Source organism: Sander lucioperca, chromosome 13, assembly GCF_008315115.2.
Source record: "Sander lucioperca isolate FBNREF2018 chromosome 13, SLUC_FBN_1.2, whole genome shotgun sequence".
NCBI lineage: Eukaryota > Metazoa > Chordata > Actinopteri > Perciformes > Percidae > Sander > Sander lucioperca.
Genome location: NC_050185.1, coordinates 23,611,614 through 23,639,049, shown reverse-complemented (window position 1 = coordinate 23,639,049; position 27,436 = coordinate 23,611,614). Strand labels below are relative to the sequence as shown.

Sequence of the window (27,436 nt, the reverse complement as noted above, 5' to 3'; positions counted from 1 at the left end):
GAAGCACCCTCATGGAGAAGGCAGTCCCTCCAGGATTTCGCGATGTCGCAATCGCACCAATTCACACAAATTCAACCAATGACCGTGAATTTGGTGCGACTCGCAATTTTGACCAATCACCGAAACTTTTCCGCAAGTTTCCCACGACTTCAACCAATCCCAGCAGTTCCACGTGCACACGTGGCTAGACACTCAATGGGTTTCCATGTACAGCAATAACTGGGTATGATTTTATCCCGGTTAAGTTCTGCCAGTTCTCCCCATATACATGAGCGGGGGAAATTGGGAAGGATGACGGGATTAGCTCTACCTCCGGTACAGTAGGTGGCGCTCTTCCAATGCACAACTGGCTTTTTCTTCGAGTTGACCTATGTCAAAATTACACCGACTGGCCACTAAATTAGTAAAAGTTATTAACTTAATGTTTCATTCACACACTCTTGTCACAGCGTAGGGAAACAGTGCCCTCGCCAGATGACTGACAACTTTGTTTGGCTCGTTATCTGTAACCAGTGTTGCCCAGTGTCGGGTGGAATTAGCAAGCAATTTATGACACTTCTTTGTTCAAACTGGAAAAGTGGCCAAATGGTTTAGACTTACGTGAAATTGATTAAATGTTGTCAATGTGTTGTTTGTGCATTGTTAACATATTGTCTATGTGTTGTTAACGTGTTAATTCAAATCAATCCATTCTTATTTGTTATTTGTTGTGGGATTTTTGTACTACATCTTTAAAATACACAAAAAAACTATATAACACACCTACCAACCCTAACCCTAAAAAGCATAATAGGGGTTCTTTAAAGCATGTAAACATTTTCTAGTGGAAACAAAAAATTCTTCGAAAACACATCGAAATGTCCATTCCACTCCATTCCAGACAGAATACCAGCTGAGATCAGTTGCATTGTTTTTTAACCAGGGCAGCAGTTTTCAGATTACATTATGTGTTTACATAATTGCAAAAGGGTTCTCGACTGTTGTAGACAGAAGTGGCTGAAGAAACGCTTGAAATCCATGCTTTTTGGTCTAAACGTCATACCCAAATTAAAAGTGGTGCAGCTCCCATATACTCTGACCCTCTGGAGTGGGCCTGACATCATTAGAAAGGAAACACTCTAAAGTTTTTGTGTCAGGGTGATTCTAGACCTTACTGACAGAGTTACAGAGGCTAGAATGGAGGTTTTTATTTCCATCCAAGTCATACATCTGTAAAATGATTAGAATACACTGCTGTAAACACATCTGGTGAGATCAAGACAACACATGGCCATAGCCACATGTCTCAGCTTACTACAGAAAGAATCCAAAAGCCAAAAGACTCAAAAATGGATTTTATATGAATTTATGAAAAAAATCATTTTTTATATGAATTTGAAAAGTGCAAAGAAAAAAGCCAAAAAACTACAAAATACAATACTTCTCAAATACACAAACACACCCACATCAGTCACCTTTCCAATGATGTCAGGCTCACCCCAGAGGGTCAGAGTATATGGGAGCTGTACCACTTTTAATTTGGGTAGGACGTTACGACCAAAAAGCATGGATTTCAAGTGTTTCTTCAGCCACTTCTGCCTACAACAGTCAAGAACCCTTTTGCAATTATGTAAACACATAATGTAATCTGAAAATTGCTGCCCTGGTTAAAAAAACAATGCAACTGATCTCAGCTGGTATTCTGTCTGGAATGGAGTGGAATGGACATCTAAGTGACCCCAAACTTTTGACCGGTAGTGTAAGTATAAACCTGAAAACAGTATATAATAGGTCTCCTTTTAAGATCCAAACCACATGGGTAACAGCCTTTTCTCCCTGTTGAGGTTGGGAAGAAGGTACTGGATACAGCAGCCAGCACTGAGGAGCCCATCTATTGTAGTGATGGACCAGGTGTGTGCATGGTTTCACCACTTTTTCTATGCAGTATTAAACCATCTGAATGGGTTTTGCTCAGCTTTGTGAAGCTAGAAACACGCTTAACGCTGCTTGCGGCTTTGACTTTGACAATTGGGCATCTGTTCAATGCTGCTTGCTGCTTTGACTTTGGCGATTGGGCTGCTTCCTAGGGTCGGCTGTAGCTCAGGTGGTAGAGCAGTCGCCTACCAATCAGAAGGTTGCTGGTTCGATCTGGGGCCCTGCTGTCCAATCTCTAAATGTCCTTGAGCCCCCAAAAAAGATGTGTGTATTTGATAAGCAGGTGGCACCTTATATGTTAGCCTAGGCCACAGTGTATGAAGGGTGCCTGCTACATTTAGCTATAATACATACAGAGTCAAACAGAAATGCAAAAACTCAATTATGCACAGATTCTATAAGTAAGGCAAGGCAACTTTATTTATATAGCACATTTCAGCACAGGGCAACTCAAAGTGCTTTACATAAAACATTAAAAAGCAAAGAGCAAGATAGGAAATTAAAAAAAAAAGAAAAATATTGACGAATACAAATATAATACAAGATAAAATACAAGCATAAAATTCACAGTTCAGTATAAAATTAATACAAAATAAAATACAATAAAATGAACAGTTCAAAAAATTAAGAATAGGCAACATCAAAAAGAAAGGTCTTAATTTAAAAGAGCTGACAGTCGCGGCTGACCTGCAGCTTTCTGGAAGTTTGTTCCAAATATATGGAGCGTAAAAACTAAACTCACTACTAAACTAAACACTGCTTCCCCCTGTTTAGTTCTGGCTCTGGGGACAACAAGCAGACCTGTTCCAGACGACCTGAGAGGTCTGGGTGGTTCATAGTGCAATAACAGATCAGAAATATATTTTGGCCCTAAGCCATTTAGGGATTTATATACCAGCAGAAGTATTTTGAAGTCTATTCTTTGAGGCACAGGAAGCCAGTGTAAAGACTTGAGAACTGGAGTAATGTGATCCACTTTCTTGGTCTTAGTTAGAACTCGAGCAGCAGCATTTTGAATCAGCTGCAGCTGTCTAATTGATTTTTTAGGGAGACCTGTAAGGACACTATTACAATAGTCAAGTCTACTAAACATAAAAGCATGGACAAGTTTTTCTAAGTCCTGTTGAGACATAAGTCCTCTAATCCTTGATATATTCTTAAAATGGTAATAGGCTGATTTTGTTATTGTCTTAATGTGGCTGTTGAAATTCCGGTTTGGGTCCATGACTACACCTAGATTTTTTGCTTTGTCTGTTGTTTTCAACATTGCCTCACCAGCTCACAGTTGCCTCACCAGCTCACAGTAAAACACACACCTGTCCACACACATCTGCAGAAAACACATTCATGTCATCTGCTAATATCAAACACACAGGCACTCATTGAAACTGGTGTATACACACAGAGCTGCAATTTAAACACAGGCACATGCACACACTTTGCTGATGTCCACACACACATTTTCCCGTTCTATTTTTGCTCCCACACAAATGTGTCCAGCCAGCAGGACATCACAGTCCATGCAGTTGATCACTGTCCAGGAAGGATAAATAAATAAAAGATGAAACAATTGGAAGCTCAGGCTTTCATCCCCAGCCTCTTGGTAGCTCAGCAGTGCCAGTAGCACTCTGTGTCTCATATCCCCTCTGGATCTTACCCATTGTACCATGTGTCATTTTTGTGTTGGGCTTATTATTAGTGTAACCTGTGTGTGTGTGTGTGTGTGTGTGTGTGTGTGTGTGTGTGTGTGTGTGTGTGTGTGTGTGTGTGTGTCATAGTCATAGTTACACATTACTGACGCTGAAGCTGTAAGTTATTCTTGGTTGAAACCAGATATAACATGTGTTTGACTGTATCTGTGGTGGCACTTTGTACTGGAAGAAAGTATATTAAATATTAACTGTAGGTGAAATTTTCTCCAATCATGTTCACACTGGTTTAGTCTTCTGAACTGTCCATTTATTGCACCCTCCTTTGATTATCATCAACATGGCCACATCAATCTACATGAATTGTAGATGACTTGAAAACAATCCACCACAACAGACAATCTGATGTCTGGCATGGCACGGCTCATATATCATCTTCTGTTTAAAAGCATTGCAGTGTGAAAAGGAAGCGCTGCTTTGCTGCAAAATGAAATGCTACAATGTAATCTTCAGCTGATATGTTTCCTTAAAGTGCACCTCATGAGCTCAGACTTTCTAATCTCACAATCCAACCTATTCTCACTCCCAACTCATCACATACTTATGCTTGTTCAGTGTCTCTCAGCTTCGGATACGTGCACAGAGCATCCTTTAGCGTCTGTATGGAACGCACAATAGTGAGTAGTATGAAAAACCAAAACTGGGGTGGTGGATGGGTCAGGGTCAAACAACACAGGTGGTTCATGTCCCGTTGTTGTCCTGTGTGTGACCTAACTATACATTTTTTAACCCCACCCATGATCATTTCAACCCTAAGTGGTTTTACCCTGCACATCGGTCCCGACCCAGAGCCAAGCGTCAGTATTTGACAAGGTGGGAGTAAGAATATTTTGCACAGTCTTAGAGCTGCCTCTTCCTGTACCCAGTGCTTTAGTCAGAAATATTGGTCATAAGAAAAAAAGCAGCAACGTGGTGACAGAAGTTTGATTATAAAAAACCAAGTTACACAGAACAGTTGTATGCTGTTTGTTGTCTGATTTATACTTTGAACTGTACTAAATATTCCTTTCTGATGCAGTGAACAATAATCTTGGACTGGTCTGTCTCTCTACAGTTCTGCTGGGTGTTCTGACGACATGCGCCCAGACGGAGATGAAGAGGGTTGTTGGAGACAATGCCACACTGCCCTGCCACCATAAGTTCTGGGTGGGTGATGACCCCACTCTTGACATCGAGTGGCTGCTTCTCAAGCCAACAAACAGGCAGAGAGTGGTGAGTGTCTTCATGCAACAGCTTAAATGTTTACTGAAGGATGGAACACACTAGAAAACAAACAAAAAATGTATTATGTCCAACCAAGTCTGTTGGTTACTGCTGTGCCCCTCATCTCACTACATGTTAAAGAAGCTACTCAGTTGCCATTTTTAAATCCAGATTGAAAATCCATCTCTACTCATTATACTACAGCCAACCATAACACACCAGCCTTTCTGCGTTTTTTACAAACAAACCTTTTTCACTTATTCTCCTATGTTGCTGGTTTTGTATTGTTTATTATTACTGCTTTAATGCTGTTCAATTGTTTTGTTGCTGTGTGTTATTTCTTTGTTCCTTTAATTGTAAAGTGCAGAGTGCTGAGACAGTGCACTGAGAGTTTAATGATGATTTTACACTTTAAATAAAATTTGATTACCACACTGTCCCCCATGCTGCAGTGGGACACTCACAGGCTTCACACCCTACCTGATAGTGGGCCTAGCTGTTCATACCAGACGCTCATTTCTCCACGGCGGTCACAAAGCGATCCTTCTCCTCTCCACTCTACAGAACTGCTCTTTCTCTCGCTCTCTCTCTCTTTCCGTGTGTTTGGTTGTGTGTGTGTGTGTGTGTGTGTGTGTGTGTGTGTGTCCTTCCGTTGGTCTTTCTCTCTGTGTGCCTGATCGTGTGTCTCACTGTCGACACGGCTGAGAAGTCAAGACAGGAAAAATCACCATAAACCTACATGTGTTTATTTATTTTGTATAACAAACACACAGGCACTCATTTTGTATTTATTTTTTATTTAACCTTTATTTATTCAGGGAAGGTTCAGTGAGAGGCAACCTCTCTTTTGCAGAAACGCCCTGATCACATTCACACAGTTGCACACATTCATACCTGGAAGCTGCCCAGTGCTACCACAGTCTGATCTGATCACATTCATACTGGAAGCTGCCCAGTACTACCACAGTCTGATCTGATCACATTCTTACCTGGAAGCTGCCCAGTATTACCACAGTCTGATCTGATCACATTCATACTGGAAGCTGCCCAGTACTACCACAGTCTGATCTGCTGCCACTGAGCAGCTCCACTGGAGCTGTTGGGATTAAGGGCCTTGCTCAAGGGCACCTCAGTGGTGGTAATGAGGGAGGGACAAGTGCTGCTCTTTCACTTTCCCCACCCAGATTTTATCCTGTCGGTCTGGGGATTGAAGCGACGACCTCCCAGTCACAAGCTCGCTTCTTTAACTTTTAGGCCACCACTGCCCCCATTGAAACTGGTGTATACACACAGAGCTGCAATTTAAACACAGGCACATGCACACACTTTGCTGCTATCCACACACACATTTTCCCGGTACACAGTATCCGGCTGCACTGTGGTCTTCCTGTATGTGATTACCTGCCTGGCTTGACAGATTCACTTGCGGAAAAAATAGAGACACCGAAACTATCGCTGTAGCGCACGGGCCGGTGCTTCGCAGCTATTCGCTGCACTTCAACGTGCAATGTGTTTCCAGCGTCAGACTACGTCATGGTCCACCCAATTCCCTCATACAGGCAGAAACTGAACATTTTTAAACCTGTTGTGAGGACATCTAAGAAGTGGACCAGTGAAGCTGTGGCGGATCTTCAGGCGTGTTTGGACTGTACTAGGATGTTTTCAGGACCACTACCAACAGTTTGGATGAGTACACAGAGGATGTCATACATCAGCTTCTGTAAGGGCAGCTGTATACCATCACGTACCACAAAGAGGTACAATGACAAGCCCTGGTTCACAGCCAAACTCAGATGGCTAAGGTTGCTGAAGGAAGAGGTGTTTTAGGAGTGGGGACAGGGACTGGTTTAAAGAGTCTAAGTACAGGTTTAGCAAGGCAGTGAAAGACGCTTAAAGACTGTACTCTGAGAAACTCCAACAACAGTTTTCCACAAATGACTATTTCTGTCTGGAAGGGCCTCACACAGATCACCAGCCAAAGCCCCCGCCACTGCCCAGCAATCGACCTCAACACCTTTTACTGTCCTTTTGAAAGACAGTAGTCCTGATACCTTCCCCAGTGACTCCATTCACCACATCCAGTCCCACCTCCCCCACCACAGCAGGGGACGGGGCCTGTTCATCACTGCTCAGTTCATCACCCCCCCCCACCACACACACACACACACAACAACCCTCTCCATCCAGGAGAGACAAGCAGTGTGTTTACATGCAGTTTAAAAAAACGAGAAATTGGGGTATTGCCTTAACCCATTTATATTCAGGTTAAGGCAATACCCCAATTTCTCAAACGCCATGTAAACACCTTACCCAGGTTAAAATCGGAGTTCTAATAACCTGTTAACAGACCTAGAGAACTCCTTCAGTAACCAGGGGATTCGTCCATGTACACACCTTAACCGGGCTATGATCGTTTTTAGCGTCTGCGCATGCTTCAACTGCCCTCCCCACTCCGCTGGAGTCGTTTTTGAACCGGAAATAATCCATCAACGCTGTGAGTTGTAGTCGTTGCTATAAGACCATACAACAAAACAGCAATGCCCAAATTAGTGGGCCATCGGCAGCATGGAGCCTGTGGTCCGTCTGTTTTACTCCCCGCCGAGGCAGCAGCGGACATCGGGAGATGGCTTGAACAGATTGTCCATCTCTGGGGCTGTCAACGCTGTGTCTCCGCAAAAAAGTGGAGTGACCGAGCAGGCCCAGCTGTGGCCCCTGGCTAACGTTAATGTTAGTTAGCTAACGAAGATAGCTTGCTATTCCACCCGAAACTGGTTAACATTACTGTATAATTAGCCGTCGTCTGGCACACTGTGCTGTCCTACGCTGTGACAAGAGTGTGTAAATGAAACATTAAGTTGTTAAATTTTACTAATTAAAAGGCCGATGGGTGTAATCTTGACATAGGTCAACCGGAAGATAACGCCAGTTGTGTGTTGGCAGAGTGCCGCCTACTGTATCAGAGGTAGAGTTACTCCGTCATTCTTCCCATTCTTTCCTGCTCATGTATACGGGGAGAACTGGCAGAACCTCACTAACAGGGGTAAGACCATACCCAGTTACTACTGTGCATGTAAACACACTGAAGTTAACAGGCTGTTTAAACAACAAAACCCTGCAAAGCAGCTGAACCAGACTTTTGAGCATATGCATAATATGTTAATAACGAGTCAATGTAGCCAGCCTATCAGACTGGTGATCAGATCACCTATTGGCGATCTCAAGTAACCACGATTGAATGATTTGAAAATACAAGAGGTCACCCAAGCCTACTACAAAGCAGACATTACTACATATTTGTATAGACTGGAATCTGTCATTTTGATATCTACATTTGTTTATTTTTGTAGTTACTGCATTGTCACCTCACATTAAAGATTATCCAAAGACAGCATCGGTATATTTTAGGCATCATGTAGTTTCTATGAGATTTTTAAAAACTCAACTTAAATGTTTATTTTTTAATACATATTATCTAAAAGCATTATACTTATCTGGCTCTCCTTGCTTTGTGACATGCAGGCTCATTAGAATATACTGCCCCCCATCTGAATATTACCATCTGTAATACCTTGGATCCAAAAAAGAGTCTCGACTGATGCGTAAGGTGTCTTTTATTTAGTTTGCCAGACCAGCATGACGTTCAACATGCGTTTAATCCATCGTCACCTTAGCACCGTGAAAATGGTATTGAAAACATAGATACAACAATCATTTCACACATGTGTTTTCACGGATACAAACTTCATTCTGTAGGCCCAAACAGCTGCGTACCATTCATCCCCTTCCTTCCCTTGTGCAAAACTACGGTGCCACCAAAGGGACACATTTCAACATTACAGGTGTACAGAATTTCCGGTCAATCACATACATTAAACATTAAATAACATTAAAGCACATACAAAATATAGAATCATTTGTGAATAAGTTACAAACATTTACACAAATATTTTACCAATAACCCAACCTATACTTATTTCATTAAATCAGCAGCATACATTAAAACTCCAAAGTGGTCCTTTACACTCCCACCAATCATGTCATGATAATCACAACACCAAATAAATCATACATGATTCTAAAGATTATATAGATCTGTTACTATCCCAATATTGGACCATTGTGCAAATAAGCATAGAGTTATGTTAATATGATGGGTTATGCGTGTATATCTGCGCATGTATGTATGTGAACGTATACTTTATGACCATTCACTTTAAAGAAGCAACACTAACTTTTGAATGGGCCTCTCTATAACAGAAGGTTTAGATGGAGACTGATGCTTTCCTGATTTCTGTCTCCAACTCGTATTTTCACTCTTCGCACTAAGCCATCACTATCCATAGAAGTTTCCACTACTCGCCCCAACTACCACTGGCTCGGATTGGTGTACTCTCTTATAAGCTGGACACGATTTGCCACAAAGATGTGAAATCTCCGTGCTTCGTTGTTGATGTATGCTAGAGTGAGACTTGAGAATCTGTCCAGAGGAATTCCTCATCAATCTTCATATTTAGCTTTAATTTCAACAGAACGCTCACTCTGGCTGCGACCACAGCAGCTGAAAGTTCTAAACGGGGAATGCTTGTGATCTTTGATGGTGCACGCCTAGCCTTTGCCATGACGAAACTGCAGTGAACTTTGTTCTGGACATTCTTATATCGAAGGTAAGAACATGCACCATAGACTACACTGCTAGCATCTGCAAAGTGGTGCAATTCTACACTCACAATCTTGCCAAAGTCTTGTGGATGATAACATCTTGGGATCCAGACTCCTTTCAGGCCTTGGAGACCAGCCTTCTGTGCGAATGGTTCATTCTCACCACCAGTGATGACCTCAAGGGGAGCTAAAGCTGAAGGACAATCATAGCCAATCAATAGTCCCACTTCGCAGTCTTGAAGAGATGACAACTTATTTGCAAGATGTTTAAGGTGAGGCCACTAAGACGCTGTGGTCCTGGTTGGTATGCAAGACTTAACAACAGGAATAAAGTCACATGTGTATGCTTGTGTGTACGTAAAGCTTCGAACTTGCAAACCACACACACTTTGACTGGCTATAACTGTGTCTACAGCAGTCATTGTGCTACACTTCAACTGTAATGGTTGAGAAACTACATCCAGCTCTCTGACAAGGTCTTCCAAGACGAAAGATGAATCACTATGAGTGTCAAGACAGGGTACCCCCAGGATCCTCCAACTTAAATTCAAGTCTTTTTAAGACCTTTTTAATACCATTTCAAATGAAATTCAATGCCATCTTCGTACTCATTCTGACAGAAGTATGAGGGGAAAATGTCAAATCTGTATACATTTAAACCCTAGAAAATAATTATGTACAAGTAGGCTACTTGAATTAAATAAAACATTTAAATTATCAGTCATATTTAATACATACGCAACAGCGTTGTAGCGCGCACGTGTGTGTAGGCCTATTCTGATAACATATTTGATTTGCAATAAACAAATAAAAAAATAGATCTGAACTTGAAGATGTTGAAGACTACAGCTTTGCAGCTCTGCTGCCTTGGTTTCAATTTTTTCGCCCTTTTTGTGGGCTGAGGCTTCACAATGGCCCCTCTCAACTGCAACACAAATAGTTATTGTCGTATATAGTATGTGTGAGGCATTTCATCCCACAGTTTGATAAAGAAGCACAACCAAGGTGAGTCAGACAAATACACACTATTCTCAGGCAGCGCGCACAGCTCTTGTATGGCCTGCATGCTGTGGGTGGACAGTCCAGCTGGGTAGCATTCTGTGCTAATTTTCCTCTGGTCCACGTTACGGGTGTGTGTAGGCCTATTCTGATAACACACATTTGATTTGAAAATAAACAAATAGATTTGAATTTGAAGATGTTGAAGACTACAGCCTTCGCAGCTCTGCTGCCTTGGTTGCCATTTTTTCGCCCAGGCTCACAAGTTCTGTCAACTTCTGCTTGTGGCTTCTTCTCAACATGTTTGACTTGGCAATTAGCTCTGCCATTTTGCTGCCTTGTTTGCCCTCCAACCTGGACTGGGAACGCCTCGGGATCCCCCAGTCAGAGCTGGTTAATGTGGCTCGGGAAAGGGAAGTTTGGGGTCTCCTGCTGGAGCTGCTGCCCCCGCGACCCGACCCCGGATAAGCGGACGAAGATGGACGAAGATGGATATTACTGTATATACATAATAGTTAGTGTGATTGAGGTTGGGGCCTCAAGGTTAAAGGGTTCTGTCTGAGTGGTGAGATACAGGGATGTACTTCTGGTAGGCAATCATTGCCGTCATTAATTCAATAACACTGCAGAAAATGTCCACTAGGTGACAGCAGCACATTATAAATCGGCAAGCTACGTGACAGAATTTCACCATCCAACACATTTGCAAGGAGGTAAACACACGACAATCGTACAGTTTAAAAAGAAAAAAGGCATTAGATAGGTGTACCAATACGAAAAGTGGCCATATAAAATTAAATTAATCTTGAAATAGCTATCCTCACAAGGCCAACATTTGCAATATTGTTCCCTGAAGAAAAAAGGCGACATCCGGCTAACAGTTAACGATAGAGCAGATAAAATTCAGAAAAAAAACTTACTTTGAAATATTTAAGCAAGTCCACCGCCGTTGCATGACCCATAAGCTGCGAGCCCAAGTATCTTAACTGAACGTGGTCGTCCACCAAGTAGCGAATATTGAAGTCCAACTGCATTTCATCATCTTGTCAAGTCTCGTCAAACATGACCACAAACCCGTTGGCCATATTGACCTGGTCAGTTAGTTCTTTAGTTATAAAGGGAGCCAACCCAAATTTAGTTATATATGCATATATATGTTTTGTTGCTTCCACACGAGAATGTAGCTGCAACCTCGGAGTCAGGAAACATGGTTTTAAAAATCTCTGTAATGTTCTCATTCGATGTGTAAACGTGGTGCTCCGAGATTATCATTTTATCACCTCTGCCTGCAGTGTTGGTGTCGAGCCACAGTAAGATAGGATGTTCCTTGGGTGTGGTGACAATGCTTCTAATGTAGACATTACTTCATTACTGCTAGCCTCAGGAGTATCAGTAACCAAAGAGGTCTGCGGTGCACAGAACTGCACAATTGGTGCCTGGCGCAGGCGTGCAGTACTACACGCTTGTGATAGCCAAATGAAGCTTTGTGAAGCATTTTTTCTGAGCCTACTAGATGGCACTCTCGGTTTGAAGAAAAACACTCAAGGAATGGCAGCTCAGTGGGCTTTCAACCCTTTGTTTAACAAAAGCGCCATCTAGTGGGCTCAGAAAATAAAGAAAATACTTCACGAAGCTTCATTTGGCCATCACTACTACACGCTGTGTGTTTGGTACCCTTCATATGGGAGTCCAGGGCTGTAACACTCATCGTCGCTAGCTTAAAAGATTTGCGGCACCAACAGCAATAGGCCTTGCGGTCATTACCTGGCATAGGCTTGACCTTAACGTAATTCGGATTCTGTGGCCACAGCAGATTAAACCGACGCTTTCCCATTTCGGACGACAAACTAGGCTAGGCTACGTACTAGGCTACTATCTTGTTCTGTACCTCACTTGCCTTGTAGTTACCATAGTAACAGGTATGCACGCTTTCATGCTTTCTGCTATGACGTGGAGCGCAAGGTGCACTCAACGTTACCCTGCATGAATTTTTCAATTAGCCTACATTAGTAACAGTTAATTTTGTTACAGTATGAACTTAATCCTAGGAAAGGCCAAAAAAATAAGACCTTTGTAACGAAATCCAAGACTTTGTATAACAAATTCAAGGCTTTTAAGGCCTTAATTTGAGATTATCAAATTTAAGACTTTTTCAATGCTTTTAAGACCCCACGGGTACCCTGCAAGAAGAGCATATGTAAGAATTTCCTTCTGAGGTTCTTTCACAGATGACAAGAAAACTGGGACAATACTTGAGGTAGGTGAAGCATTCTGAGTTACTGCATGGGACAGAACTTTGCGGACTTCCTGATTTGCTTGTCCTTCTGTGGAACCAGAAGTGGAGCTTCTCTTTGCTGTTTCACCGGATCTCTTCTCTCTCTCTCTTCGTGCAAACAGGTTGGATGGCGTCGGCTACACACTCCACAGGCATGCAATGTTTTGCAATCTTTAGTTCCATGTCCTTTACACAAACATCCAAAGCATAGATCATTTTGATGTATAAACGCCATTTCATCTCCCATAGACTTGGCAGCAAAGACAAGACTTAGCAATGCCATGCCGCGAGACGAACTTTCTGACTTAAATGCATGATATTTTGTTTGGGCACTTGTACTAAGGGCCTTCGCCCTCTTGGGGAACTTTTCATCTATTAATCTGGAGCTCAAGAAGAAGGAAGAAGTGATGGGATTACAGGCCACGCGGTCTTCCTTCAGCACAAACTTTGTAAAGTGTTCAAAGGTTGGATATTCTCCAGATGCATCAAGCTGCTCTACTACAATTCAGCTCCGTTTGTGTACAATCCAGTGTGGTAATTTTTCCAAGAGCTTATGATTTTCCTCACAATCATTTAAAATGGCAAACCCTTTGACGTGGGGCATAGTTTCCACGGAGCTCTTTAAAAAGACAGCAAAATCTCTAAGTTTCAGAGAATCATTAGATCTAATCTTAGGCTATTTCATCAGCTTATCTCGAAACGAGGTAGCTTTTCATGTAGAGCATTTTTGCGTTAGCAGAGATAGGTTTCCTGTCAATTAGAGTTATGAACGACATCCAGAAGTCAACAAATGTCAAAGTATCATCAGCAAACATGGTTGTTTCAGGAACAGGCAAACGATTTAGACTTAAGGAGCTTGCAATTGCTTCAGCTAAGTTGGCTGTTACACTCTGAGATGATGGTTGCCATTGGAACAGGGAGACTCCTGTATCTAGTTGTCTGTTTGAATACATAGCCGGAGTGGTTCTGACAGCAGAAGCTGTATTACGTTCTCCCACTAAGGGACCGTTCGGTATTTATGGAATGGACCACTGGAGGAAAATAGGGGAGGGTCATGTCTTTTTATTTTTTGCTGAGGGGAGGGTCATCCAACATTTTTTAGTCTGGGTCCCCCCACCCAGACTAAAAACTTTTTTATTCATGAAAAGAGCAAATTTTCAAAGTGGCTTGTTTGGTGCATATTTATCCATGTAGCTCTCAGTCTCGGCCCCCTAGCAGATGGTCTGACCGCATACGTGGAGTTTGCTGGGGGGGCAGGAGGAGCACTGCCCCCTGGTGGTTCAAACAGGTAATTGCATTGTTTAAAAAATTAGTGGAATAATTACATCTGGCATGACCAGATATTAAATAAATATCTTAAATAACAGAAAATAACTAAATGGTGATAGGTAATACATCTGATTTCATATATTGCTGTAGTAAAAAAAAAATATTACCTGGCTGACGATGGGAGCAGCAGGACGCAAAAAAAACGAAAGTTACTGTTGCACTAGTCTGGATCTCTTGCCGTGCCAACCTTGCAATAAAGGTTTCCTAAATGCCATGTATATAAATGTGGGTTTTGTGTAGATTTGGACTTTTATACGTTTATTCCACTTTGTTTAAACGGCGAAGTGGAGAGGCCTCGTATGTGACGCTCGTATAGGCCTTGCTGGATACACCGTGACTCTGTTTGTGGATCTACTGATCGCTGTGGATTACTTTTTTTTTCGTGTCATTGGATTACGGCAAAATGCGGATCTTTTTTCTCAACATGTCTTAACGTTTTATGGTGTGACTTGTGTGCACATCACTTTCCAGTTTTTTGTATGTTCTGACTCGAGCTGCAGCCACTTTCACATCCATGCTTGTGTAACAGCCCTGAAAAGGGGAGTAGTTGAATGAAAGATGCACGGACACAAACTTTCCTCAGATCACATGTGTAATGACTCAATATAACAATACAACATACATAATACATGCAATTCTTCTGCTGCATAACTACAGAACTGAAATATATCAAGCAAACAAATATGGCAATCCACAAGAGATACAAAATAAAATTATTCTGATAACATATAGCACTCACAATTACACCCTTTAAAAGTACTCAGTACATTACAGAAACGTATACAGAACATACTACGACACATACAATGTCTCTGCATGGCTACTAAGTGCTGCTCTTTCATCCACGACGTCGTGGTTAGCATTGCTAAAGGCTAATGTGGCTAGTTTACTCTTCGTCATGTAAATTAACTTCGTTACTTCATAATGTGCGAACATACTGTGTTAAAAACACTCTCCTCAGCACATATACACATGCACATAACACTCTCGCTCTCTCGTGTAACGCTCTCACACATACAAGTGAAACGCTCTTATATACGCTACTGAAACGCTCTCACACATACAAGTGAAACGCTCTTATATACACTACTGAAACGCTCTCACACATACAAGTGAAACGCTCTTATATACACTACTGAAACACTCTCATACATACAAGTGAAACGCTCTTATATACACTACTGAAACACTCTCATACATACAAGTGAAACGCTCTTATATACACTACTGAAACGCTCTCATACATACAAGTGAAACGCTCTTATATACACTACTGAAACGCTCTTATATACACTACTGAAACACTCTCACACATACAAGTGAAACGCTCTTATATACACTACTGAAACGCTCTCTTACACGCAAAACATTTTGCATAAACTACAAAAAAGCTTTACCACATACTAATAAAATGTGCTCATATACACAGCTGAAATGCTCTGATATAGAATTGTAAACTAACAGTTGAAAAAATTACAGAATATGAAAATTACAGTTAAACAGGAAGGCCTTCCTGTCATGTGATGGAAACAGGAAGACTCCACACAGGGAAGTGCATGTGCTTTTGCTGAGTTTGAAGTAGTTCAACCCTTGCTTCAACCACAATGTATGTTCATCTGATATTCTTCATTTTTCAAGTCCAAGCTTTATTTTTTGAAGTGAGAGGCAATGAGGAGGATGTTGTCGCTTTTTTTACTAGTGTTCTACAATGCATTGAAAGGCTGCAAAGAGAAGAGTCTGACAATTTCCATCAGGAGAGGCTTTATAGAGAGCTTAATGAGCATACTCAAACTCTATCTGCATGTCTTGCTGTGTGTGATGATAGGGATGTCAGTAACCTTCTAGGATCATTGTATAGATGCTTTCGCAACTTGCTGCATGAACATGAGGCCAGACAGAGATCCACTGAAGTGACCACAAATTTGACACCTCCAACAACCTTGACTGGCTATCCAGGACGGCCCAGATACAGCATAGCCACTGAACAGATTTCTCACTGTGTGTCCATCGGTATGTCATGGCAGAGAATTGCATCATGCTTTGGAATTAGTCGAAGAACACTATACAGACACAGACAAAGACTGGGAGTTGAGCCATTAAGGTATTCTGTATTGTCAAATCAAGACCTGGACAGAGTTGTAACTAATATACTACAGAACACTCCAAATGCAGGTGAAGCATACATACTTGGAAGCCTGAGATCACGTGGCTTGAGGATTCAGCGCTGGCGGGTCAGACAGAGCCTGCATCAAGTGGATCCTATTGGGCGATCATTTAGACGTCGTCTTGCTATACATCGAAGAGTCTATAGTGTTCAGGCCCCTAACCAATTATGGTAAGTAAATGTTATGTATAAGGAAAACAAGTACATATATACATATATGTGTGTGTGTGTGTGTGTGTGGCACGCATCACACATATGCTGTATACACACATATACACATATATATATATATATATAGTTTTTTAAGTATATATTTTCTTCCCAACAGGCATTTTGACGGCAACCACAAGCTGGTCAGGTGGCGGATGGTCTTTCATGGCTGTGTGGATGGCTTCAGCCGGACGATTATATACTTAGGGTGCTTGTTCAACAACAGAGCCTCAACCGTCCTGTCATTATTTCTAGGAGGAGTACAGAACTTTGGCTTGCCCTTAAGGGTCAGATGTGATCATGGTATGGAAAATATAAATGTTGCCCGTTTTATGATGGAAAGAAGAGGATTGAACAGTGTTATTACAGGTGTATCGGTACACAACCAAAGGATTGAGAGACTATGGGCAGAACTCAATAGAGTTGTATCTAGACACTTTATAAACATCTTTAACTTCATGGAGGAACAGGGTGTACTGGATTCATTGAATGAACTACATTTATTTTGTCTGCATTATGTTTATTTACCAAGGATTGAAAGAGCAGTAACAGAATTCATCAATCAATGGAACAACCATGGCCTCTCCACACAAGGGGGGCAGACACCTCTCCAGCTGTGGCATTCAGGTGTCATTAATAATGCAGGAATCCATCCAGCTATAAACAGCATTTTTGATGCCGATAACTACTATGGCATTGATGAAGAAGGGCCATTACCTGAACTTCAAACCAATAATAATGTTGTAATTCCAGACATAGATGTAACTATTAATTAGACCACAATGAACATTATTCAACAAGTGAGCCCACTTGAAAATGATGGGAACCATGGAATAGATGTTTTTTCTTCACTTCTGCACTTCAGTGAATAACATGGGAGTTATGTTAAGGTTTGTTAAAATGTTTTCTTCACTTGTGCAGTGTATTCTGTGAATTAAAGTTTTGTTAAAACATTGTAAAACATTTTATGAAAAATAAATGAACATGATAAACATTTGTTCAAAGGAACGAACATTCAAAGACAGGACAAGAGAGGCAAACAGAGACTTAAACAGGCAGAGGAAGAAACAGACAGACACATCAGAGAAGCAAACGGATTGATAGACAAAGAAGCGACATTAGTGAGTCACAGAAAGGGATACAGAGCATATGTTCAGCTTAATTGTTTAAATTTTAACTGTCGAAACAAGTATATGTTAAAAGAAAGTTTGGTAAGAATATGAAACATGCCGTTACAAATAAATGTAAATACATAGGCTGACTGAGTCAACTGAATTGTTGTGAAACTATATAAAATACATAAGTTATATTGCATACGGCATTCAGAAATAAAAATAACTGTCTTGTTTTAAACTTTTTTCAGAAAACAGACTGAGACAAGCAGAAAGGTAGAGACAAACAGAGAAAGTGAGACACAGACAGAAAGATTTTTCAGAGCATGACATGTTCATGCCCTGCCAAACCCATATGTGTTTCCTAATGCAAAGTCAAACTTCTCCTTGAACAGTTGGTAAGACACATGTAGTGGCAAGTTGATGCAGTTAACACATGTGTTGGCAAGAGGGAACATTGATGTAGAGAAGCCATCATCTCCTTTGTGAATAAACTGGACAGAAGGAGTTGGGGAAAAGCCGATAGGTGGTACCACAGATGCTCCAGTTGTGAAGGCCAATATCTTCTCTAGTTTGGATGGCCCTTCTTCTTCTGTAAAAAGAAAAATATTATCAGTGGTAGTTGGTCCAATTAATGTGTATGTGAATCATCTCTAAAGCAATTAACATCAGCTGATACTGAATAAATTGTCAGGTAAGTGTATTTCACTTCTCAAAACCAAAGCGTCTAAAATCTGAATGCCTCTTATAGCAATGAATTTATAACAGGTCTTTCATCTTTCAACATTCGCAGGTTGCGTTGTGATAATGTTATGACTACCAAGAGAATAAAATAAAAAGAATGATACTAAAAAAACAGATGCATCAGTTTATTTGACCATTAAACCATTAATTACCTTCTGCATCTTGGAGATAGTCCCTCCAGAAAGTAACGACCATCTCCTCAGCAGCTCTCTTGTTGCTCCCTTCTGGAGAGAGACGAATGCTGAAAAGATCATCCACTTGGTTAGCGGTCAGTGTGTTCGGCTCATAGCAGAACAGGGGTCGAAAGCTGTCTGGATGTCGTCGTATTTGGTCCAGAACCCCAAGAGTTTTCAGTCCTTCACAGAATCTGTACAAACAACATGGAATAATTGTACAATCCATAATCAACAATTGTCCCTTGTTTTTTTGTAATAGATTTTGTGAAGCTAGTCTTACACCTTGTTGGTCAATGGTTAAAATTATTACTCCTTTTGAGATTGATCTGACTGTACAACAACTAACACTGAATATCTTTGAAATGGACCTTGAACCCTGTGGATGACCTGAAATATGACAATGTCTTGTACCAACAGATCCCTGTCTCTTATCGACCGCATAGGCCTCAGACATCCTGCATTGGCCAAGTAGTCAAGCAAAGGTGCATTTGACTTCTCAAGGTCCTCAAGGGTTGTACTTTCAGATACCTAGCATCACAAGAAGCAGCAAGATGGCTTGTTATGGAAGTTTCTTATTAGTACGAACCCAGACACTAGTGGTCTGCATCCTACAGAATGCCTAGAGGTCCCCTAACAGTTCATGGTAGTGCAGTTTTTTTCCCACATATTGCTACAATGTGATAAATAAGAAGGAAAATATGCTTTGCTGTTGACACTTGTCCGTTGAATAGCGGTGGCATTCAAATTACAACATATGGAAAAAGAGGGCTGATACTCCTTTTCAAAATGGAAAACAACAAGAGAACCTTTTAATGTAAACTAATTCTAATGTAGTATAACATTCAAAAGCTATCAACTGACCTTTTTGACTTTTTCCAAGAGTTCTGTGTCAGCTATGTCTTCTAGTTTTGGATTTGCTGAACCATTGACCAGAAGACAAAATACTGTTGGCGAGAGGAGGTTTGGTGGTGGACCGCCATGTACCAATCTCACTGCAATGGCTTTGCCAGCAATGTAGTACCAGTCCTCTCTTAGAGCTGCAAAAAAAATGGCATAAAAGGAAAAACAATATTGATAAATACCACATTTCGGCAAACAAAAACTGGCTGTCAATTACAGGCCGGGTCTCGAATGATGACCGGGGCCATGGTTGACACAAACAAATAAAAGCTAGGTCTAAAACATGAGTGGAGAAGTGAGCTGCAATATAATATGCATGCCAAGGATGATGTACATTTCCAATAACTTAATCTAATAAATTCAGCAATATAATTTTGCTTGGTCCAGAGTGAAAAATACTGGCTTTTCCTTTTCAGTGTGACTATCCAAATTCAGTCACTGTGGATGCATTTCTTAGCAAAACTGGATTGTATAGTACCATACATGCTCCACAAGATGACAGTAGCCAAATTTCAAGGGCCATATGGGAACGTTGCAAGTCAAAGTTTTCCACAACACATTGCTGCAAATGTTTCATGAAACTGTAGAGGGATTTTAATTGAAAACAGATACAGAAAGTGCTGAGTTTGAATTTACCACATCATGCAGTAACTGTAACAGGGCAAACAGGGGCAGATTAAAACAACGCTTCATACTAAAATATGACCAATTATGCTTAAAGCCCTGCCTCTAAAACAAGACCACTTTATAAAAGCCTGGTACCTTCTGCAGTTGAGGTAAGTAAATCAGTTCAAAAGCTACAAGTTGCATGTCAAAATCACTATCAATTAAAATGGCTGACATTATGAATTTTTAGAAAAGCCTGGCATTACCAGTACTGTCAAGAGTCAAGTTCTTGCCGTTTTCTTTTCCCTCAAACATGGGTGACCTGGCAATAGTCTCCATCAGCAGCCTTAAGAATTCCCTTCTTGGTCCTCCTAAATCAACTCCTTCTTCATTTCTCCCCATGTCATCGGAGAATTTTACACAGATCATCAAGTTAGGGTCGTAGGATACCCTTTGGAAGCCCCGCATGGCTCCCTCCCAGACAGCAGAGCGATTTATATTAAATTTGCACTGCCGTTTTGTGCTAATTTTGCTTGACAGTTCCAGCAGTATCTCTTGGACCGGGACCTTTTCTGCACTATAAACACAAAATCAAAAATTAATGATCAGACACACATTGATGTGACATACTTTACAACAACTTGTATTTTGTGAAATTGTTGGTTGTAAGCAACCATTTAATCCAAAACATGGATGTGATAATGTCAGGGATAAAGGATTCATATCAATTACGAGATCACATCATTCTCAAGAGTTATCCTGATCTATCAAGCTCACATACTATGTGTGTGCTACTCACATTTGACTCTCCATACCGGCAATTATGGCTAGGTTTAATTCCTCATCATCTGAAGAGTCAGGAGGAAGAGTAGCCACGAGTGTCAAATATGAAGCGTAGTCACCACCATGATCAGTTGTGGTACCACTGGTGCCAGGGTTCCCATCACCTCTTGCAAGGCAGCCTCCATCATGACCACTACTGCTGACGGTGTGATTGAAGCCATAGCTGTCTTCATGACCAGTACTAGTACCAGGTTTGCCATCTCCATCATGACTGCTAGTACTGGGATACTCATTACTCCCCATTACTCTAAACCTGGTAGCAGCCCTGGTGGTGCCATTACTGCTCATGTCTGTGCGAATCTGAGGACCATCAACTTCAACACAATCATCATCGCTGCCCTTAGTTGCATGCATGCTTAATGTTGATCTGGTAGTAATGGGAGAACAGTCATCTTCTTCTTCGGAGTCAATCTTAAACAGAGAAAGAAAAATATACATTTCTTTTTTTATATATTATATTTAGCACAATTTTATTAAGTGGTAAAAAACAAACAAAATCACAAACGTACTAAAAGGGTCCTTGATGGTCTGCAGATGAGCCTCTCAAAATCTGACGAAAATCTTTTAAACTGACCTTTGTTGATCTGAAATGAAGACAGATTCAGCAACTGCATGGCCTATTTCTCTCTTAAAATGTTTTCAGAAATACGTTTCGGTGAACTATTTTAGTACAATATGAGATCGTATTCTGAACAAGCCGCCATGACAGTCTGGCTGTGAATTTCCGGAGAAAAAAGAACCACGTGACGTGTTCGTCCAATCAGTTGCCGGTTTTCATTTTCTGGGAAATAATCAGACTGTTAATGGAAACAATACAGAGCAGCGCCGCCTGCTGCTATGGAGACGTATTACATTTCGCACACGCGCAGAGCATACGCTCAAGTCGGCGTTGCCTCAGTGTGTTCTGAGGCATTTTTTGGCCCTCGGGGACTCGACTGATCAGTCCGACTGACTTTTCTGCCGACGGTCGGCCCGTCTGGTTGGTGTGTCAGGGCCCTTAGTCATTGTCGTTGTTACTGTGTGTGTGTGTGTGTGTGTGTGTGTGTGTAGGGGCACCACTTTGGCTTCTTGCTCCAATTAACTGTGTGACTGATTCAAGTAGATTTTAAAACAAATGCTGAGTAAATGTTTGTAATAATCATCAAATTAAGAGGAAAAAAGAGGCATTTACCTGACATCGTCTGGAATGTGCTCACCAAAGCCATCCCTGATGCGTTCTAAAACAGTCTGGTGGTCCCAGTCCTTCCGTAATTCAAAGGCACTGAGGATGTGTCCATGTTTGTGTAACCATGATTTTGGACCTTGTTTGCACACTACTCCCCATGATTGATTAGGGAGTAATATTACCTCCTTGTTGAAATGGTCATGCTGCTGTGTCCTGAGTACCAGTACAATATAAGTCATACTGCCATAGGAAATACAATACAAAATACTAACCACCACCCCCTATCAATATTATATAAATAAGGGGTAGTGGTTATCAATATCAGTTATATTTAACCCATTAATATTCATATTTAGGTCAAATATATTCATTTTAACCAATTTTATCACTTCAAGCCCTGAACACTCTTATTTATGTGATTTTTCTCTGAGCCTTAAATCTACCATGAAAAACCACATATCTGTCCTTCCCTTTAACACAGACTCATTAGCTATTGTAGGCTGTGGACAGGGCATGGAAGGTCCTAATTTGTCAACTGAGGTGTCAATTGCAAGGTCAGAGTTCAGCAGCCACCTTGAAATAGGACTGGTGTTTCTGAGTGACATAAATGTAATGTAAAAAGGGGATATGTAATAAACAGTAATTCCTTTATGCTGAGACAAAGATGAGAAATAAGCAAAGACAAAAAAGGGGGCATACATAAAAAGTATTTTATGTATAATCAGTATTTTTTTTTACTAAAGTACTTGACTTAAAACTTCAAATACTGAGGAAGGATGTATTTAATCGCAGCGGTGAAGATCATCACTGGTAAATGTATTATTGCTTCAGTGTGGGGCAGAAAATAACAGAGGATTTACAAACTGTAACAGTCTGTAACAACAACAGTATCAACAGTCAGTAACATTAGTTTAAGACATGGCACTGTTCAAGTAAACAACCAATATGGCCAAATAACAATATTAGATTATGCTTGGTGCAACAGCAGTGCAGAAATGACTTATAACATAATGGAAGTGATGAAAAAACACTGCCCTCATTTTATCGATATGGCATTCACACACCAGGTGAAGAACAGCTGATTTTACTACCTGCTGACGTACCACCACGTGAGTCACATTGCCGTATGTTACCATAGCAACCACGCTACAAACAATACTAAGTTAGCTGCTGGCACCTACATGCACCTAATTCGCCAGTGTACCTATCTGGGCCCCCTGCAAGACATACGCCAAGTTTGCAGTAGATCTGAGACTCTTAGGACCCGCAAAAACCCTGTATTAGGGTGGTAGTGAGGGCTCAATCCCCCACATGTTTGTAGTGGAGGCACAAACAGCTACCTGTTTAGTTCACTACCATGCCTTGTTGCGTTGCGTTAGCTACGTTACGTTGGATTAAACAATAATTTAGAAATAAACTATTTAGAATTACCTTTTCCTCCTCGTGGATGATGTCCAAGAGCTGAAGCGTTGCGCTTGATAATGCGGCGCACACACTCTCTGGACTGGAGCTGCAGTTGGCAGTGTCATGCTGCCAAAAAGCGACGCTATGTGACTGTCCAGTGTGTCGCGGCTTGAAGTTGCAACGGTCGGTTGCTGCCCGACTGTTGTCGCATTTGACAAGGTTCTGATGGTCTCCGCTGACGCCAGTACAGTGTGAAGTAACGCTGCTGCCTTGGTTAGGCTGCTTGCAGGCTGTTGGGCAGACATTTTGTTGCGAAAAACGTGGCTGACGATCAACACATGAATCGCGCTGTGAATTGCGCATTTTTGTTGAACGGAAGCCCTTCCGGTTTTACTGAAACACCTTCCGTTTTGACTGAAATGCCTTCCGGTTTTACTGAAACACCTCTCACACACTATAGTGAAATCCTTTCACACACTATAGTGAAAAGTTCTCATATAACCAAGTGAAACATCTCTCACACACTATAGTGAAATCCTTTCACACATTATAGTGAAATATTATATATATATTATGGCCATTCCTCCGGCTTTAGGCTGGACAGTCCGGCTGCAGGCGCAGCCTTAAGCCTGACACTCATTTGTCCTCCTTTTGAGAAAATAACAAAAAGGTCCGCCTTTTGACACATTACCTTGTTAGTTTAATACTTATTGGCTAAAAATGTGTGTCAAAAAAGCTGTGTCAAAATAAGTAGTTTCACTGGTTACATTTTCGTGTTGCGACTTATCAACACACGGCTAATTTTAATATTCAAATGAGCCATGTGTTCACCACCAGGCTGTCAATCAAGCTCTCAGCAGAACATAATGTTAACTAACATCGGTTGTTGGACTGAAATTCTGAAAATGCTCATACTTATATGTATAGGCAAAGCCTATACATCTGAAACAGAAGGTGCTGTATTGTTTACCCTTTATCTATCCAGATAAAAACATTAAGAACAGTTTCTGTATGATGTTTATTAGACCTATGTAATCTGAAATGGAAGGGCACATTGTCATGGGCTGTATCTTGTATATTTATAATTAGCTATGTGGTATGTGTATGCACCTTTATGTAATCTGGTGGAAAAGATAAGACAAGATATTCCTTTATTTGTCCCACAATGGGAAAATTCCAATGTTACAGCAGCAAAGTGGATAGAGAAAAAAACTGTATAAAAAACAGTAAGAGTAAGAAAATAATAAATACAAAATAAGAATCCACAAACAACAGATAACACAAATACTAGCAGCAGCAGCAGCAGTTGCACATGGGCAATAGATTGCACAGTGAACATGGAATGGTATTGCACAGTAATTATTGTGCATTGTTATTATATATAAATGTTATTATATAATATAATATATATATTCATTAATTATTATTATTGATGCCGAGAATTTTAACATATTAAAAATTAAAATGGGATCATACCAAACAAATATCTGTTTGCGTGTCCCTGTGTATGCAAAGTGTCCTCCTTTTTGATTTGAAGGAAACGGCCACTCTAGTGTTCCGGTGGAAGCGGCATTAAAATATGAAATAAAACACAAAAACTCTCTCACACAACATCTTTAGAGAGGGCAGGACTTCAGAGAGTTACAGTGAAAAAATAAGAACGGACAAAAAGAGAATAAAGGTTAAGAAGTTAAAAGAAGCAAACTCAAAGGCTGGAGTAACGTAACAGGCAGCATGCAGCTTTCGCGCACGCGCACTACTGATCATCTTAATGTATATATATAAAAGCGTTTCATTTGTATGTGTGAGAGCGTTTCAGTAGTATATATAAGAGCGTTTCACTTGTATGTATGAGAGCGTTTCAGTAGTGTATATAAGAGCGTTTCAGTAGTGTATATAAGAGCGTTTCACTTGTATGTATGAGAGCGTTTCAGTAGTGTATATAAGAGCGTTTCACTTGTATGTATGAGAGCGTTTCAGTAGTGTATATAAGAGCGTTTCAGTAGTGTATATAAGAGCGTTTCACTTGTATGTATGAGAGCGTTTCAGTAGTGTATATAAGAGCGTTTCAGTAGTGTATATAAGAGCGTTTCACTTGTATGTATGAGAGTGTTTCAGTAGTGTATATAAGAGCGTTTCACTTGTATGTATGAGAGCGTTTCAGTAGTGTATATAAGAGCGTTTCAGTAGTGTATGAGAGCGTTTCAGTAGTGTATATAAGAGCGTTTCAGTAGTGTATATAAGAGCGTTTCAGTAGTGTATATAAGAGCGTTTCACTTGTATGTGTGAGAGCGTTTCAGTAGTGTGTGCGAGCGAATAATCTTCCAGTTGTTTATGTGAGAGCGTTTCAGTAGTGTATGTAAGAGCATTTCACATGTGTTTGTGAGAGGTAATTCTGAATAATGTCCCTGACGGCCCCTCATAGTAATGACTGAAGGGAGGAAGCAATGTGCACATAGCTCAACAGTTTTACGTTCCCCCTGCTGGAGCCCTCCAGTAACTACAACGCTCTTGTTCACACTTACTGCTGCTGGTGTTGGAATGACATTTTGCACATGAAAAATAAGAAATCACAAACGTACTGTACTGTACCTGCTGCAACTGACAATAACAACTTTAACCATAAACTGTGATATACCATTAAAATATGAAAATGCCAAAATTACTCAATATGAACCCTCAACTGCTGTTACTCAACTGCTTGCTCTGACTTACTGGTAGGCTAATACACATTACTTTCACTTTTTGCTGTGACTTACTGGTAATACACATTCCATCTGTCACACTTGCTTGCAACATTCTTAGCTTTGTTTTCTCCTCCTCTAACTTCAGCTCCACTTCTGCTTGTTTCTGCTTCATTTCTATCAACATTTGTGACTCATGGAGTTTCTATTCACTTTCCAGCTTAATAAGTTTTGTCTGTTGAACTTGTATCTCTTCTATACACTTTGCCTGTTCTCATTTAGCTGCAAGATCTGCTTCCGCATCTACTCGCCTACTAGAAACCTTAGAGCTTGTGATTGACAGGTTAGGGACTGTTTGTTATTTATTTCAGGGGCCACCGGAGGAGTTTTGGGACCTTTAGGTTAAAAAGACTTGACCCTCCCCTCACCAATAATAATTTTTCTATGACCCTCCAAAATGATTTGAAAAAGAGGGATGACCCTATGTGCTAGTTTGCGCTTAGTAAAGATGTACTGATGCCCTTTGATTTTTAACAGCCATGGAATAGATGAGTTAACCTCTGCTTTCTGATCTTACACATCACACTCCTCTGTTATGGTGTGGGGGCCATTTCAGTAGATTTATGGCGCATTTCCATTACATGGTACCTGCTCGACTCGCCTCGACTCTACTCGCCTTTTTTGGTTTTCCATTACGAAAAAAAGTACCTGGTACCTGCTAACAGGTAGTTTTTTTAGTACCTCCTCAGTCGAGGTTACAAGCGAGCAGAGGCGAGCCGAAAAGGTGACGTGAAAGCGACAGACGGGGTGTCCTGAACAAACCAGCTATTTTTAAACAGTTTAGCCACCTGTTTGTTTTTTTGCTGCCTCCAGCTTCTTCTGAAATAAAATGTGTCTTCTGGCAACAACACACACCTTCGACGTTCTGTGTGTGTGTTGCGTTAGGTCACGGTAGTTTACTACAGCGCCGCTTGTTTACAGTTCTGCGGAGGCTCCAGGCAGAGCTTTCGCCGCATCCTACGTACACACACACATGCTGGCTCGATGCAGACACCAGCTGACAAATGTATATGTCATAATATAAAACCAGTGGAGCAGTGTGATTGATGACCTTAGTTTATTTTGTATATAATTTTTATTGATTTATTTTTGCCTTAAAACTCTATCGGTTGCTGTGTTTTTCCTTATTGGTTGCTGTGGTTTTTTTATATTGTTTGCTGTGGATTTACTTTATTATATTTTGTTGTGGACATTGCATAGTATTGTTTTCCCTCTTTCACGAACTGCAACAACAAACACTAATTGACACACCTGTAGAACCCCATTCACATTAGCGATCT

The 27,436-nt window shown here is 40.8% G+C and overlaps 2 protein-coding genes and 2 long non-coding RNA genes across 8 annotated transcripts in view; 2 read left to right on the top strand and 2 right to left on the bottom strand.

Moving 5' to 3' along the window:
- LOC116052867 (CXADR-like membrane protein) overlaps nucleotides 1–27,436 on the top strand; it is a 173,616-nt gene that overhangs the window by 114,868 nt on the left and 31,312 nt on the right. The window contains exon 2 of the mRNA XM_031303695.2: nucleotides 4,678–4,835. Coding sequence (XP_031159555.1) covers nucleotides 4,678–4,835 — 158 coding nt within the window. The remainder of the gene's footprint in view (nucleotides 1–4,677; nucleotides 4,836–27,436) is intronic.
- On the top strand, nucleotides 6,317–25,998 carry LOC116052871. Its single transcript, XR_004105667.1, has 3 exons — nucleotides 6,317–6,328; nucleotides 13,499–13,504; nucleotides 25,872–25,998. It is a non-coding gene; the product is annotated as an uncharacterized LOC116052871 (long non-coding RNA).
- Nucleotides 9,382–26,437, bottom strand: LOC116052869. Its single transcript, XR_004105666.1, has 4 exons — nucleotides 25,920–26,437; nucleotides 15,785–15,791; nucleotides 12,901–12,903; nucleotides 9,382–9,393 (listed from the first exon to the last, which is right to left on the bottom strand). It is a non-coding gene; the product is annotated as an uncharacterized LOC116052869 (long non-coding RNA).
- Nucleotides 17,326–23,920, bottom strand: LOC116052868 (G2/M phase-specific E3 ubiquitin-protein ligase-like). Of its 5 annotated transcripts, XM_036008817.1 has the most exons (6): nucleotides 23,440–23,891; nucleotides 22,015–22,085; nucleotides 19,445–19,531; nucleotides 19,356–19,395; nucleotides 18,471–18,685; nucleotides 17,326–18,163 (listed from the first exon to the last, which is right to left on the bottom strand). In XM_036008817.1, the coding sequence occupies exons 1-5, from the start codon at nucleotides 23,773–23,775 to the stop codon at nucleotides 18,677–18,679; spliced, it is 543 nt and encodes a 180-aa protein (XP_035864710.1). In that variant the 5' UTR covers nucleotides 23,776–23,891; the 3' UTR covers nucleotides 17,326–18,163; nucleotides 18,471–18,676. The 5 variants fall into 5 exon arrangements, with proteins under 5 accessions (XP_035864710.1, XP_035864709.1, XP_031159556.1 ...); XM_031303696.2 differs by lacking the exons at nucleotides 17,326–18,163; nucleotides 18,471–18,685; nucleotides 23,440–23,891 and adding exons at nucleotides 18,708–19,022; nucleotides 22,113–23,001 and having other exon boundaries at nucleotides 22,015–22,070; XM_031303697.2 differs by lacking the exons at nucleotides 17,326–18,163; nucleotides 18,471–18,685; nucleotides 23,440–23,891 and adding exons at nucleotides 18,709–19,022; nucleotides 22,122–23,001 and having other exon boundaries at nucleotides 22,015–22,067.